Source organism: Peromyscus leucopus, chromosome 9 (assembly GCF_004664715.2).
Source record: "Peromyscus leucopus breed LL Stock chromosome 9, UCI_PerLeu_2.1, whole genome shotgun sequence".
In the NCBI taxonomy this organism is placed as follows: domain Eukaryota; kingdom Metazoa; phylum Chordata; class Mammalia; order Rodentia; family Cricetidae; genus Peromyscus; species Peromyscus leucopus.
In genome coordinates, this window is record NC_051070.1 from 69,203,483 (window position 1) to 69,218,216 (window position 14,734).

At 48.3% G+C, this 14,734-nt stretch overlaps 2 protein-coding genes across 2 annotated transcripts; one reads left to right on the plus strand and one right to left on the minus strand.

Moving 5' to 3' along the window:
• Window positions 1-2,508: 2,508 nt before the first annotated feature.
• Window positions 2,509-4,008, minus strand: Psmb11 (proteasome subunit beta 11). Its single transcript, XM_028892262.2, has one exon. It carries the CDS (start codon window positions 3,601-3,603, stop codon window positions 2,566-2,568), a length of 1,038 nt encoding a protein of 345 aa, XP_028748095.2. The 5' UTR covers window positions 3,604-4,008; the 3' UTR covers window positions 2,509-2,565.
• Window positions 4,009-10,381: 6,373 nt separating this feature from the next.
• On the plus strand, window positions 10,382-14,479 carry Psmb5 (proteasome 20S subunit beta 5). Its single transcript, XM_028892211.2, has 3 exons — window positions 10,382-10,614; window positions 11,654-11,960; window positions 13,981-14,479. Exons 1-3 carry the CDS (start codon window positions 10,417-10,419, stop codon window positions 14,265-14,267), a joined length of 792 nt encoding a protein of 263 aa, XP_028748044.1. The 5' UTR covers window positions 10,382-10,416; the 3' UTR covers window positions 14,268-14,479.
• Window positions 14,480-14,734: the final 255 nt, after the last annotated feature.

Below are 14,734 nucleotides of genomic sequence, written 5' to 3' on the forward strand. Positions count from 1 at the left end.
CCAGAAGACTTGGGTTCAATGCTCAGTGTCCACATGGTGGCTCACAAGCATCCCTGTGTCCAGGGGATTTGATCTGATATCCTTTTTCTGACCTGCGGGCACCAGGCCAGCGTGTGGTACAGAACATACATGGAGACAAAACACACATATACATAAATATAAAAAAATTAAAAACGCACAAAAAAGGCACACGCCTTTAATCCCACCACTCAGGAGGCAGGTGGGTCTCTGTGAGTTCGAGGCCAGCCTGATCTACAGAGCTAGTTCCAGGACAGCCAGAGCTATTACACAGAGAACCTAGTCTGGGAAGAGTGGTACAGAACACCTCGGGATTGGGCTGTGTATATGCACACACACACACACACACACACACACACACACACCCCTTCACAGCAGCCTTTTCTGTGCTCACATGCCCACCACAGGCCCCAGACCACCCCTCTGCCCCTAAAGCTTCAGAACAGACCAGGAGGGTAAGGGGTAGTTATGGGCTGGTGCCCAGCCCGGCCCCGAGCCCCTCTTTTCTGTGGCTCTCCACTGCGCAAGGTGTACAAAGGGGGGGGGGCAGAGGCTGGCACCGTGCCACACAGACTGCAGGGGCTGCTCTTATTCAAGCTCCTTTCTCTTCCAGAGTCACCACACATGCCTCTCCTGCCACACTCACGTGCAGATACCTGGCCTGAATCACTCACCTGTAGTTGGATGTAAGACCTACTCACATCAGTCACCATGAATCTGAACCCACTCATGCCTGTGCCAAAGCTGCTTCTCCAGTACTAGGAGGTCTCAAGTGTCCGTGACCTTCAGTTATCACCCCCAGAGACCCACATCTCCTCCCTAAGGCTGGGCAGTTTGCAGGGGGTGAAGGCTGCTGTGAGGGCCAATAGCCAGACTCCACCCTGGCTTGCAAACTAGTTCCCATGTACTGAGGACTTTCTGTAGTCCTCTGTTCTTTCTGAGGGTCCCCAACTTTCCTTCCAACTCTCCAGAGGTTGGAGAATCCATTTCAGAGTCTGTCAGTCCAATGTCAATGAGTTCTTAATCCGAAGTGTAGACGGTCAAGGAAGAGGGAGAACCAGCTGTCAGTCTTAGGACTGGGGGTAAGAGAAAAGTTTCAATGGTCTTCCTTCAGACCCCACCTCCTGACCAGCCTGGGGAGAGGGCAGTGATTCTCCTGAAGCTGAATGCCTGGATCTCCAAGTCCTGGCTCCCTGGGAAGCGGGAAGCAGGCCAGGAAGACCAGAAGATGTGCTAGCTGGCACCACCAGTGTAGTCCTCTGGTCTTGCTCCTCTGGAGAGAGCAACCGGAGAGGAGTGAAGAACAGGGAGAAGTCTGGTGAGTAGAGAACAGGGCTAGGCTACAGGGCAGGGCTCAGGCCCTGGCCAGCATAGCCAGATAAGGCTGGGAATGGGCAGTTTTTCTGAGCTCACCCCTCCAAGCCCATGGCTTCCTTGGAGTTCATTCATCTCTAGCAAATAGGCAGGGGCTTGGCTTATTCCCCAGAAGCTTGCAAAGAAGGCAGAAAAGGCAGGACAGTTGGCTCACATCTTTAATCCCAGCACTTAGGAGGCAGAGGCAGGCGGATCTCTGTGAGTTCGAGGCCAGCCTGGTCTACAGAGTGAGTTCCAGGAAAACCAAAACTACACAGAGAAACCGTCTCAAAGGGGGCAAGGCAGGCAGCCAGGCGGTGGTGGTGCATGCCTTTAATCTCAACACTCAGGAGGCAGAGCCAGGAGGATCTCTCTGAGTTCAAGGCCAGCCTGGGCTACAGAGCAAGATCCAGGACAGGCACCAAAGCTACATAGAGAAACCCTGTCTCGAAAAACCAAAAAGGTGGGGGGCAGGACAGTGGGGGCTGGGAGAGAAATACGCACAGAGAGCCCAGGAAGGGTTGAGTGTGTCTAAGCCTACAATGTTGTCGCCTACCATAACCTGGTAAGTCCCATACCTCTCTAAACCTGATCCCGCTTCAGTACAGGATCATGCTTCCAAAAGCTGTCAGGAGAACTGCACTCAGTACAGGAGGGAGGAATTATTACAGTCATCATGGTCACGGCAGGCGGGCAGCAGAGACGAGACCATCACCACTATACCTGAACTAGGCCCTGCAGCCTTCGGGGCTTCCAAGTCTTTCTGAGAGGGGCTGCTGCTCTCTCTGGCTGCTGGCCTGGCTGACCAAGGTGAGAAGTGACCAGGAGAGAGAGAGAGACAAAGACTCTGACAGATAAGGACCAAAATGAGAACAGAGACTGGGATGGGACGACCAAAAAGAGTCTGGCACACAGCAGGGCAGTGGGCACGCAGCAGGCATGCAGCAAGTGTTTGGTATGTCTGTCTAGAGATAGGAGAGGCCATACCATCCACCGGGCATCATCACGCCATGTCAGGCAGGGACGTCAATCACTCTGGGAGGCAGAAAGGATAGGGACTTAAACAAACAAAGCAGGCAACCCAGAAGGGCCAGAGCCAGATGCCACGAGGCTGCTTCCAGAATTAACCTTGCCAAGGCAGCCTCATTCCCCAACCCGCCCGCCCTGTCTGGGTCTCCCAAGTTCTGTCCTTTCTCACATCATTCCAGTCTTTGCTATTATCCTGTCGTCTTCTGGGGTCACCTCTTCTGGCTCCACCAAGAGTCCTCCCCCTTCTTCAGCGTCTTGTGGAGCGGCAGGCTCAGGGTGGACTGGACTGGCTTCCGCCTCCTGCTCCGAGTCGGGGGCTTTCCGCAGCTCCCTATACAGCACACAGGCATCGCTGCGGGACACATACTCCCACCCAGTCTCTCGAACGTGGAAAAGGTCCACTGAGCCCCCTGAGTAAGCGTCACGGTGGGTGGCATGGGCCACAGCGCTTCGGGCCAGGGTGTAGGCTTCCTGAATGGTCATGTCATAGCGGTAGCCACGGTCAAGCACGCCATAGGCATACGGAGACCCAGAGCCCACAGAGAAGACGTCCCCCTGCAGACAAGTGCCATCGCTGTAGACATAGAAGAGGGCGGGGCCCGAGTGGTCCCAGCCGCACAGGGCCGTGGCCACACACAGATCCAGGCCCCGGTAGCAGGACAGCATGGTTGACAGGAGCCTGGCTGTGCCTGCCACACTGGGCAGCTGACCTTCCCTCAGTTCCCGGAGCCGCAGCTCCCGCTGTAGCACCCGATACCACGTGACACAGTCAGCAGAGGTTCCAGAGGTGGTACCCAGGAGGTGCTGGTGCACGGGGATGACCTTTCGGGAGGCTGGACAGGCCACATAGCTGCCGCAGGAGGAACGAGTGTCAGCGGCGGCAACGACACCCTGACGGAAGCGAAAAGCCAGGGTGGTGGTGCCATGAGCCAGCCTGGGGCCATAGGTCTGCAGGAAGGTTTGAGGGTCGCAGCCCCGGGGCACAGCCCAGCCGCCAGCCGCAGGCAAGCGCGGGGATGGCCCCTGCGTGTCGGGAGACTGCCACCTGCACACGTCCTGGAGAGCCATCGCTGAGGCTGAGTGAAGTTGGGAGGAGCGCGGGGCAGCATTTGAGGCCTGGGTCCGAAGGGGAAGAAGGGACGCCGCGGAGAAGCTGGACAGCAGCCAGGACCGGTAAGTGAGACGCGGGAGTTGATGCTTCATTTCTTCGCCCGAATCTTAAATCAGGCAAAGCATCTCCACCCACATCAGAGAACTGCCCCGGGGAGACAGAACGGGCCAGCGGAGGTTCCTGCGCTGGAGAGACGCCACCTATCAGTCAGGTAAGAGTCTCCCGTCTGTCATCCTCTGTCTACCCAGCAGGGGGTAGAGATGGGGATTAGGGTGACTGCAGAGAAGAGTGGCTGCAAGGAGAAGAAGAGCTGGGTCCTCCTTGGCTTTGCTGTGTGGACATTAGGCATGCAAAGACTTCTAACTCATGGTAAGATGGGGGGACGACTATGCTGAACACAGAAAAGATGAGTTTCTTTCTTTCTTTCTTTTTAGAAATATACCTATGGAAAAGGTCCTTAATGATTTTTTTGTAATTTATATAACTTAAATTTATGTGCATCGGCATGAAGGTGTCAGATCTCCTGGAACTGGAGTTACAGAGAGCTATGAACTGCCATGTGGGTGCTGGGAATTGAACCCAGGTCCTCTGGAAGAACAGCCTGTGTTCTTAACCATTGAGCCATCTCTCCAGCCCCGAGATGACAGTTTCTATAAGAGGGAAAAGGAGAAAGAGACTCAAATACCTCCCAGAAAAGCAGGTGGGTTACTGAGGGTAAGAGTACCAGAACTTGAAAGTTTCTCTTCTGATTTGGGGACAAAGGGGTCTTTCTAGCTGGACACAAAGATGGTGTTCCTAGCAGGGCCGTGGTGGCACACACCTTAATCCCAGCACACAGGAGGCAGACACAAGCGAATCTCTGTGAGTCAAGGCCAGCCTGGTCTACAAAGTGAGTTCCAGGACAGGCTCCAAAAGCTACACAGAGAAACCCTGTCTTGAAAAACAAAAACAAAAACAACAACAAAAAAAAAAAATGGTGTTCCTAGGCTGGGAAGATCACTCAAAACCCACATTAAAAAGCCAGATGTGCTGGGCGGTGGTGGCGCATGCCTTTAATCCCAGCACTCGGGAGGCAGAGGCAGGCGGATCTCTGTGAGTTCGAGGCCAACCTGGGCTACCAAGTGAGTCCCAGGAAAGGCGCAAAGCTACACAGAGAAACCCTGTCTCGAAAAACCAAAAAAAAAAAAAAAATCTGAAGGTATCCATATATACCTATTACCTATTCCAGCATTCGGGTTAAGATGGGAAGATTGTGAGTTTCAGACCAGCCAGAAGAGACCCTACCTCAGATAGATAGATAGATAGATAGATAGATAGATAGATAGATAGATAGATAGATAGATAGATAGATAGATAGACAGATAAATAAATAAATAAATAAATAAATAAATAAATAAATAAATAAATAAATAAATAGCTTTAAAAATAAATACTACAGGGGGCTGGATAGATGGCTGATCGGTTAAAAGCACTGGCTGCTCTTCCAGAGGACCCAGGTTCAAGTCCCAGTACCCACATGGCAGCTCACAACTGCCTGGAGCTCCAGTTTCAGGGGATCTGACACCGTAACACAGACATACATGCAGGTAAAGCAATAAGGTGCATGAAATAAAAATAAAAATTTAAAAGTTCTACAAAGTTTCAAACTCTTCATAAGGATGGAGTGAAATCCTCCTACATCATGCTATTAATAAGTCAGGTTAGGACAGCTGAATGGTCCTCTAAATGCATATCCTGACCTCCTACTCTATTCCTATCCTCCACATGGGCAATTTCTTCTAAGATTATAATTCAAATACTATGTCTTCTCCTCTAAGAAATGTCTATAAGATAAAATACAAACAACCTCTTTCAACCAGGCTGATATGTGGAATTTCCTATAGCACCTAGCATTGGGCACAGCGGCTCATGCCTTTAATCCCAACACTTGGAAGGCAGAGGCAGAAGTTCAAGAAAAGCCAGGTCTACATAGAGAGACTCTGTCTTTAAAAAAAAATCAGAATAAAATAAAATTTAAAAATAAGTCCACTGTTGCGGAATATTTGTTTAACTAGGCAAAGATGTGTTACATTTGTTTATGCTGCATTTGTTTAACTATGTAAAGATGTGTTACATTTGTGTTAAATGAATAAAATTAACCTTGGCTCAGAAAGGCAGGATTAGCAACCAGGTGACAGGAAGTAGCAGGGAGGAGCGCAGTGTGTGTTTTTAGTTGGGCGGGTGCGGAAGGAGGGAGGCTCCCGGGGACACCCCAGCAAAGAGAGAAAGTTAGCCAGTCTCTGCTCTAACTCTCAAAGCCCAGCCACCGTGATGAAGATACAGCAGCATTTGGCTTTTATTTATTGACCAATCAGAGCAACACGTTTGCCATACAGACCATCCCCCAGCACGGCCAAGTGCAGATCATCTCAGACACCTGCACTCAGGCCCGTGGTCCTAATCATCCTCTATGCGGACCAAAACTTATTATAAGCCACAGTCATCCTAGGGTCCCCCCTGCTATGTAGCCTCTCTGGTTCGGTAGGTTGCAGTCTGATTGTTCTTTGCTTTATATCTAGAATCCACTTATGAGTGAGTACATACCATGTTTGTCCTTCTGGGCTTGGGTTACCTCACTCAGGATGATTTTTTCTAGTTCCATCCATTTGCCTGCAAATTTCATGATGTCATTGTTTTTCTCTGCTGAGTAGTATTCCATTGTGTATATGTACCACATTTTCTTAATCCATTCTTCAGTTGACAGGCATCTAGGTTGTTTCCAGGTTCTGGCTATTACGAATAATGCTGCTATGAAGATAGTTGAGCATGTATCTTTGTGGTATGACTGAGCATTCCTTGGGTATATGCCTAAGAGTGGTATGGCTGGGTCTTGAGGTAGATCGATTCCCAATTTTCTGAGAAACCACCATACTGATTTCCACAGTGGTTGTACAAGTTTACATTCCCACCAACAGTGGAGGAGTGTTCCCCTTGCTCCGCATCCTCTCCAACATTGACTGTCATTAGTGTTTTTGATCATAGCCATTCTGACAGGTGTAAGGTGGTATCTCAGAATCGTTTTGATTTGCATTTCTCTGATGAATAAGGATGTTGAGCATTTCTTTAAATGTCTTTCAGCCATTGAGATTCTTCTTTTGAGAATTCTCTGTTTAGCTCTTTAGCCTATTTTTTAATTGAATTGTTCAGTATTTTGATGTCTATTTTCTTGAGTTCTTTATATAGTTTGGAGATCAGTCCTTTGTCAAATGTGGAGTTGGTGAAGGTCTTTTCCCATTCTCTAGGTTGTCTTTTTGACTGTGTCTTTTACCCTACAAAAGGGTCTCAGTTTCAAGAGGTCCCATTTATTAATTGTTGTTCTCAGTGTCTGTGCTACTGGTGTTATATTTAGGAAGTGATCTCCTGTGCCAATGTGTTCAAGAGTACTTCCTACTTTTTCTTCTATCAAGTTCAACCCCACTAGCTCTTTTTTTTTTTTTTTTTTTTCAAGATGGGGTTTCTCTGTGTAGGTTTGCGCCTTTCCTGGATCTTGCTCTGTAGACCAGGCTGGCCCTCAAACTCACAGAGATCCGCCCAAGTGCTGGGATTAAAGGTGTGCACCACCACTGCCTGGGTCTCTGCTTCTTAAGAGCTGGTGTGACAGGCATGTGTCATGGAAGCTGGGTGGCAGGCCCCTCAAAAGAGTAAAGAGTAAAAACAAACAACACCCAGCTTAAACTTTAAAAAAAGGAAAAAGAAACCAAAGGTGATATCAGTCGTAATGAAAAAGGATATAAGAGAAGCGAGAGAACCTGGCAAGTCATGGAGGAAATTAAGGGACATAGCCAAAGATCAGTCCCGGCTTCAGTCTCTGTGACTGGAAGGACATCACTGTCATACAGCAAATGTGTACTGAGTAGGAAGTAGGCAGAGATACACAGTAGAGAATCAGCTCCCATTTAATGTCACAACTGGGGCTGGACAGACGGCCAGGGAGAAAAAGTGCTTTTGCCACCAAGCCCGATGACCTGAGTTCAGTCACCAGAACCCGCATGTTAGAAGGAGGGACTGATTCTTGCAGGCTGTTCTCTGACACCATATGAGTGACGTGGCACACAGGTACTCAAACAAGCACATTCTCCTGTGTGCACACACATAAGTAAATGTAAGCTCATATTTGCAAGCCAGTGACACACACCTATTCCCACGCTGGGAAAGCTGAGAACAGAGGATCACCATCTACACTATGTAGTGAGACCATGACACAGAAGAATAAAAAAATGTGCCATAACAGAGGTACAGGTGCAATTAGTCAAGAATGAAAACTATTCAGAGCAGTCAGAGGACTGGATGCATTGCAGGAGTGATTGCAAGGAATTTATACTCAATAAACAGGGACTTTACAGTCTCTTTTTTTCTTTGTGTGTGGCAGGGGTGTGTGAAGGGGTGTGCATGTGTTCTGAGATATTCAACCACACTGTGAACGCTGAGTTTGCATTTGCACTAATTAAATAAAATCAACATTGGGTCAGGAGGCAGAGCCATCAACTAGTTGACAGAAAATAATCATAGAGAGTCAGAGGGAGTCTGAAAGACAGATAGAGAGAAGCATAGGAAGTGATAGGGAGGGACTTTGAGTGTGGCGGTCTTTTTGGGCGTGGCTGAGCAGAAGGAGGCTCTCTTCCTGAGACACCAGCAAAGAGGGGAGGTCAGCTAGCTGCTCCTCAACCTCGGAGCTAGCGGGTGTTCACCCCAGCCTCTGACTCCCGAGTCTTATTGATAAACAGACTGATGGAGATTTAGTTAAAAACTACATTTGGTGGCAGCAGCAGGAGGCAGATCCAGTGGGACATAAAAGTCCCACCAGGTCATTGCCTGAGAAGCTGATCTGTAACTGCAGAGCCGCAATTACTGGCTGAAACAGGGTAGATTCAGGTGCAGCCACATTGCCGGAGGAAAAACAACATGCGTGTGTGTGTGTGTGTGTGTGTGTGTGTGTGTGTGTGTGTGTGTGTGTGTATGTGGTAGAGTACATGTGGAACAGATTCACATGTGGCAGCTGGCCGAAGATATCTGCTGTCCTGCTCTATCACTCTACCATATTCCTTTGGCACAGGGTCTCTCAACCAACCCAAAATTCTGGCTTTCCCCTAGTCTGGCTGGCCAGGAAGCGTCTGGAATCTGCTTGTCTCCGTTGCCCAACACTGGAGCTACAGGCACTCATGCCTGCACCCAGCTTTTTAACCTGGTGCTGGGGATCCAAACTGAAGTCAGCTCAAGCGCTCTTCTGTGTCATCTCACAAGCCCTACCTTGCATTTCCTACACTATCTAAGTGTGAGACAGATAAAAATGTTCCACCTCTGGTTGTGGGACTTGGAAAAGGTTGCCAGATTTCAGCATGAAAAATACTGCACATGCAAAATCTGTGACAGGAGAGGAAGGCCTGAGTTGGGCATCAAAAGAATACTGAATTTAGATACTGAAAAGTAAATCCAATAAGCAAGGCTAGACACTGACTTCATAGACCCATAAACAGGAAGCAGCATTTCATACATATATGCCTACTTCCTGACTTGGTATCATTCCCCAAAGTGTTGAGGGGTACAGGTGGGTGGAGGAAGAAGAGGCCATGAAATACGGCCTATTCCTAATGAATCTCTTGTTACACCTTTATGGACCCTCAACTCTCCTTCAGGTTCTCAGATGTCAATTACTACTGATTTAAATGGGCAGGTGTTTAATCCCAACACTTGGGAGTCAGAGGCAGGTGGATCTCTGACTTCCAGGCCAGCCAGGTCTATAAAGGGAGTTCCAGGACACACAGCCAAGGCTACATAGGGAAACCCTGTCTCAAAAAACAAACAAACAAACAACTGGTTACTTTTTGCAGGTTGTGGTGGGAGTGCCTTTAATCCTAGCGCTTTGGAGGCAGAGGCAGGAGGATCACCTTGAGTTTGAGGTCAGCCTGATCTACATAGCAAGTTCTAGACCAAGCCATGGCTATATAGGGAGTCTCTTTAAAAAAAAAAAAAAAAAAAAAAAAAAAAAAAAAAAAACATTTTAAGGGACAGCGAGCATGGTGTGGCGGCTCAGGCTTGCAATTCCATTACTCTGAGACAAGGCAGGAGAACCTGTCCAGTTTCTGGGCAGTCTAGGTTACAGAGTATGAACATCTCAAAAAAAAGAAAAAAGCAAAAAGAGCTGTGTTGTAAATGCTATTTAAAAAGAAGCAGTATTGTTGTTTTGTAGCCCTGGATCTCACTCTGTAGACCAGGCTGGCCTCGAACTCACAGAGATCGGCCTGCCTCTGCCTCCCAAGCGTTGGGACTAAAGGTGTGCGCTACCACTGCCCAGATCGAGGAGATGTCTTTTGTTGTTCATTTGTTTGTTTGTTTTTTACAACAAACTACTTCGGTTGAATTAATACCATAGGAAAATGGCCTGAAAACAATTATTTTAACCAGTATGAGGAAGGGTGACCTTAAAAACAATGGCAACCTCAGTCTTGTTAACAGGGATTTTAGAAACAGAGACGCAGCCTGTAACCTCAACCTGGGCCTGGGCGGCGACCAAACGCCAGACTCCAGCTTGGATTCTTAAGCAGTCACGCCCTTCTCAAAGATGGCCGAACTCACCTCCTTCACTCAACGAGAACGTCCCAACCACTCTCTAGGATTTTAAAGTTACTCTTATCGGTGCTGCTCCGATGACCACAGTAATAATGGCAGTCGCGTCCTTTCAGCGTTCTTTTTTGCCCTTCCTCAGTGAAAACAGTCGGCCACAGGTATTTGGAGGCGTGGTTGCCCGGAGTAAAAATGGCTCCCCCCTCGCCATAGACTTAATAGGACGTGAAGCTGTGACGGCGCGGAGTTGCCCGACCGCTCTTTGGAGGCGGTCTCAGAGCTACTTCCTGTTGCCCTTACTAGATATGGCGCTGGCTAGCGTGTTGCAGCGGCCTTTGCCCGTGAACCAGCATGGGTTTTTTGGTCTCGGAGGTCGTACGGATCTGCTGGACCTGGGTCCGGGGAGTCCTGGTGATGGGCTGAGCCTGGCCGCGCCCAGCTGGGGCGTCCCAGAGGAGCCGAAAATCGAAATGCTTCATGGAACCACCACCCTGGCCTTCAAGGTGCTCAGCCGGCCGCCTTGCGGCTCCCGCCTTCCCGGCATCCCAGCCGGAACGCAGGCGGGCGGAGGCTCGGTCCTCTCCTCCGACCCTTGGCGGAAAGCGGAGCGGGGCGGGGCAGGCGGTGGGAAGGAGACCGAGACGGTCGTGGCGGAGGGAAGAAAGCTGTCGTAGCGGTTCACCAAGTGTTATAAACTGGGCGTCCCCTCCCGGGAGCTTGATGAGGTCCAGGGGCTCCTGTAGTGGGTGCCGATTAAGGCCCCTCTTCCAGCTCTACAGTAACTAGTTGTGGATGTTTAAAGATTTATTTATTCGTGTGTGTGTGTGTGTGTGTGTGTGTGTGTGTGTGTTGCCTGTATGTATATTCACCACGTCTGGATGTTTAAAGATTTATTTATTTATTCGTGTGTGTGTGTGTGTGTGTGTTGCCTGTATGTATATTCACCACGTCTGTAGTGCTCGCAGAGGCCAAGAGAGGGCGTCGGATTCACTGAACACAAGCATTACCGACCTTTGTGGGCACTCGCAAAGGTGTACGTGGGTCCTGGGAACCGAACTCGCCCTCTGAAGAACAGCCAGTGCTCTTAACCACCGAGCTATCTCTCTAGACCCCGTAGGGGCGTCTTTATCTCATTAAACTTACTTCTTCATATGTAAAGTGAGTAATCTGGTGATTCCCAAATCAGGGATTGCTGGTAAGCCCAGATGACATTTAACATGTGAACTCGATTACACAATCCAGAAAGATAGTCTGGTTTTACATTCATATAGAAAGAAATGGCCGGGCGGTGGTGGCGCACGCCTTTAATCCCAGCACTCGGGAGGCAGAGCCAGGAGGATCTCTGTGAGTTCGAGGCCAGCCTGGGCTACCAAGTGAGTTCCAGGAAAGGCGCAAAGCTACACAGAGAAACCCTGTCTCGAAAAACCAAAAAAAAAAAAAAAAAAAAAAAAAAAAAAAAAAAAAAAAGAAAGAAAGAAGTATTAGAAATATCTGTGGCCTTAAGTGACCTCCTATTTTGTTTTTTCCTCTGACTTTAATTAGTTTCGCCATGGAGTCATTGTTGCAGCCGATTCCCGGGCCACAGCCGGTGCCTATATTGCCTCTCAGACAGTGAAGAAAGTGATAGAGATCAACCCTTACCTCCTGGGTACCATGGCCGGGGGTGCAGCCGATTGCAGCTTCTGGGAGCGGTTGTTGGCTCGGCAGTGTCGAATCTACGAGCTTCGAAATAAGGAACGCATCTCTGTCGCAGCGGCCTCCAAACTTCTTGCTAACATGGTGTATCAGTACAAAGGCATGGGGCTGTCCATGGGCACCATGATCTGTGGCTGGGATAAGAGAGGCCCTGGTGAGTTGTGTGGTAGTAGTTATGTGATCCTCCGGGTGGGCGCTGCAGTGGGGAGGGGGTAAGTGGACAGATGAACTAAGGCCTTTTGGTGGGTGCTGAGGATGTCTGTGTTAATTAGGGTCTTAGCTTTTCCTTCCCTCTCCAAGGAAGGCATTGTACTGTACAGGAAAGGGCATGGAGTTAGACTTGCTGTGTCATTGACTGTACTAGTCAGTTGACCTTAGGTTACCTTTTTTCTCAGCCTGTTTCCTCATCTGTCACTTGGTTGAATGAGCTGCCACAACGGTAGAGTGCAGTAAATATAAAGCATTAAGTACCATGTCTGGCACATTTTTCTTCTCATACAATAATAAGGACTAGAAAACAGCTATATTTGAGAATTTAAGTTGAGAGAAACTCTAGCATTTTCTTTTTCTTTCTTGTTTTTCTTTTTTGGTTTTTTGAGACGGTTTCTCTGTGTAACCCTGGCTGTCCTAGAACTCACTCTGTAGACCAAGCTGGCCTCAAACTCAGAGATCCGCCTGCCTCTGCCTCCCCAGTGCTGAGATTAAAGGCGTGTGCCTCTGCACACAAAATTTTTTATGAATATATTATATATATATATTTTAAACTTTTTAAATTGTTTTAGTTTATGTGCATGGGTGTTTTGTCTGTTTATATATGTCTGTGCATCATAATGCATGCCTAGTGCCCAAAAAGGCTACAAGACCGTATTAGATCCCCTGAACTATAGTTACAGACAGTCGTGAGCCACCATATGGTTGCTGGGAACCAAACCCAGGTCCTCTGCAAGAGCAACCAGTGCTCTTTCTCATGGAGCCATCTTTCCAGCCCCATTTTTTTTTCCATTTATTTCCTATGTGTTTGTGATTCAAGGAAGCACACATCCCAACACATACATGTAGAGTTCAGAGGATAACTTACGGGAGTTGGTTCTCTTGTTCTGTGGATCAAACTCAGGCCTAGTGGTAAGCAACAGTTTCGTGCTGAGTCACCTCACTGGCCCTCATTTAAAAAACAGAGAAGCCAACTGATACACAGCTGTGGTCTTAGCAGTAGGGAGGCTGAAACCAGAGGGTCAGGCGTTTACAGCCAGCCTAAGCTATCTAGCAACGGGCAGCCTGGGCCACACAGTGAGAGAATCAGAAATAAATAAAGCTAGTGGAATTGGTTTATAGTTAATATAAAATTCCCAAACTATCTCTCAGTATTGGCGGCAGTTCCGTTTTGTCACTTGTCACTGTGTTGATAGGAAAGCTCAGCTGTGGTTGCCGTTTCTGTTTCAGTTAGTCTTTCAGTTAGGCCTGGAAGGAGCCATCTCTTGCAGGCCTGGGGTTAGATTTTAAGCGTTACCTTCCACCATGCCTGAAGTCCTGTGCTTGGAATGTCCAGCAGACTTGTCTTTTGGACTTGCCAAGAGACGGGTTTGTGTAATGTGAGGTGAGATGGGTAGTATCATGTTGTGGAATCTAGAGATCTCAGCAGTAAGTTTGATCTTATCTTTCTCCAGTTTTTTAAGAAATCATTTTGTTCCTGTGTGAGTTTCTATGTGTGTGTGAGTGTTTGCACGTATGTATGTTACAGACAGTTGTGAGCTACCTACCGTGTGGATACTGAGAACTGAACCTGGGTCCTGGACAAGAGCAACAAGTATTCTTAGCTGCTGAGCATCTTTCTAGGCCCTGTTTTGTTTGGTTTTGAAACAGGGTTTTATGTAGCCCAGGCTGGCCTCAAACTCAATACATAATTAAGACTAGCCTTTAACTCCTGGTCCTCCTGCCTCCACTTCCCAAGTGTGCTGAGATTCCATTTGGGTGGTGGTGGTGTGTGGTGGTCTGCGCTGTGGTGGTGGGTAGAAATCAAACCCAGGGCCACCTTGCACATGCAAGGCGAATATAAATATATGTATATATTCTGACGCAGAGCTACAATCTCTGTTGAGGAAAATGAGAAATTGCCTTGAAGATAAATAAGCTAGCAAAGAACTGATGGTCTTTTTCCTTTTTTCCATGCTCACCAGGCCTCTACTATGTAGACAGTGAGGGGAACCGGATCTCTGGAACTGCCTTCTCTGTGGGTTCTGGCTCCGTGTATGCTTATGGAGTCATGGATCGAGGCTACTCCTATGACCTGGAAGTGGAGGATGCCTATGACCTGGCTCGCCGAGCCATCTACCAAGCCACCTACAGAGACGCCTACTCTGGAGGTGCCGTCAACCTCTACCACGTGCGGGAGAATGGCTGGATCCGTGTCTCCAGTGACAATGTAGCCGACTTACATGACAAGTATACGGCACCTGTCTCCTGAAGGGAAATGACTGGCTGTTTGCACCTGTTTGGGTGGTTCTTCTTGGTTATTATAATAAATAATAGCACCCCATTCCATAGCGAAGTCCACAGTTACTTCAGTACCTTTGGTAAAGCTCTAAAACGTTGGTGCGGGTGTTAGCCGTTGTTGAGCTCCTGATGCATTAGCTGTTTTACTCTTGGATGTTAAAATTACACTACTTTTCAGCCTCAGCCTCTGTTGCATCTTTTGTCCGCACGGTCCCTCCTTCAAGTACTTTACAGTCAAATAAGCCAGGACAGTGGGAGAGAAGACACTGTAATTACAGGAAACAGTGGTGTGAAGACATCATCTGGTGAATACATTAATGTCCTCACTCATGAAGCTAATAGCAAAGCAGGAGAGAGGCAGGGAGGAGGGAGAGACTTCTGCTTCAGTGTGCAGAGATGAAAAGTTGATGAGGTGGAAAGATGCACAGGGATGTTCCA

Coding starts and splice junctions, on each gene's coding strand:
- Psmb11 (XM_028892262.2), bottom strand. CDS start 3,603: ATGAAGCATCAACTCCCGCGTCTCACTTACCGGTCCTGGCTGCTGTCC.
- Psmb5 (XM_028892211.2), top strand. CDS start 10,417: ATGGCGCTGGCTAGCGTGTTGCAGCGGCCTTTGCCCGTGAACCAGCAT. Junction 10,615..11,653: donor CCACCACCCTGGCCTTCAAG/GTGCTCAGCCGG, acceptor GACTTTAATTAG/TTTCGCCATGGAGTCATTGT. Junction 11,961..13,980: donor CTGGGATAAGAGAGGCCCTG/GTGAGTTGTGTG, acceptor CATGCTCACCAG/GCCTCTACTATGTAGACAGT.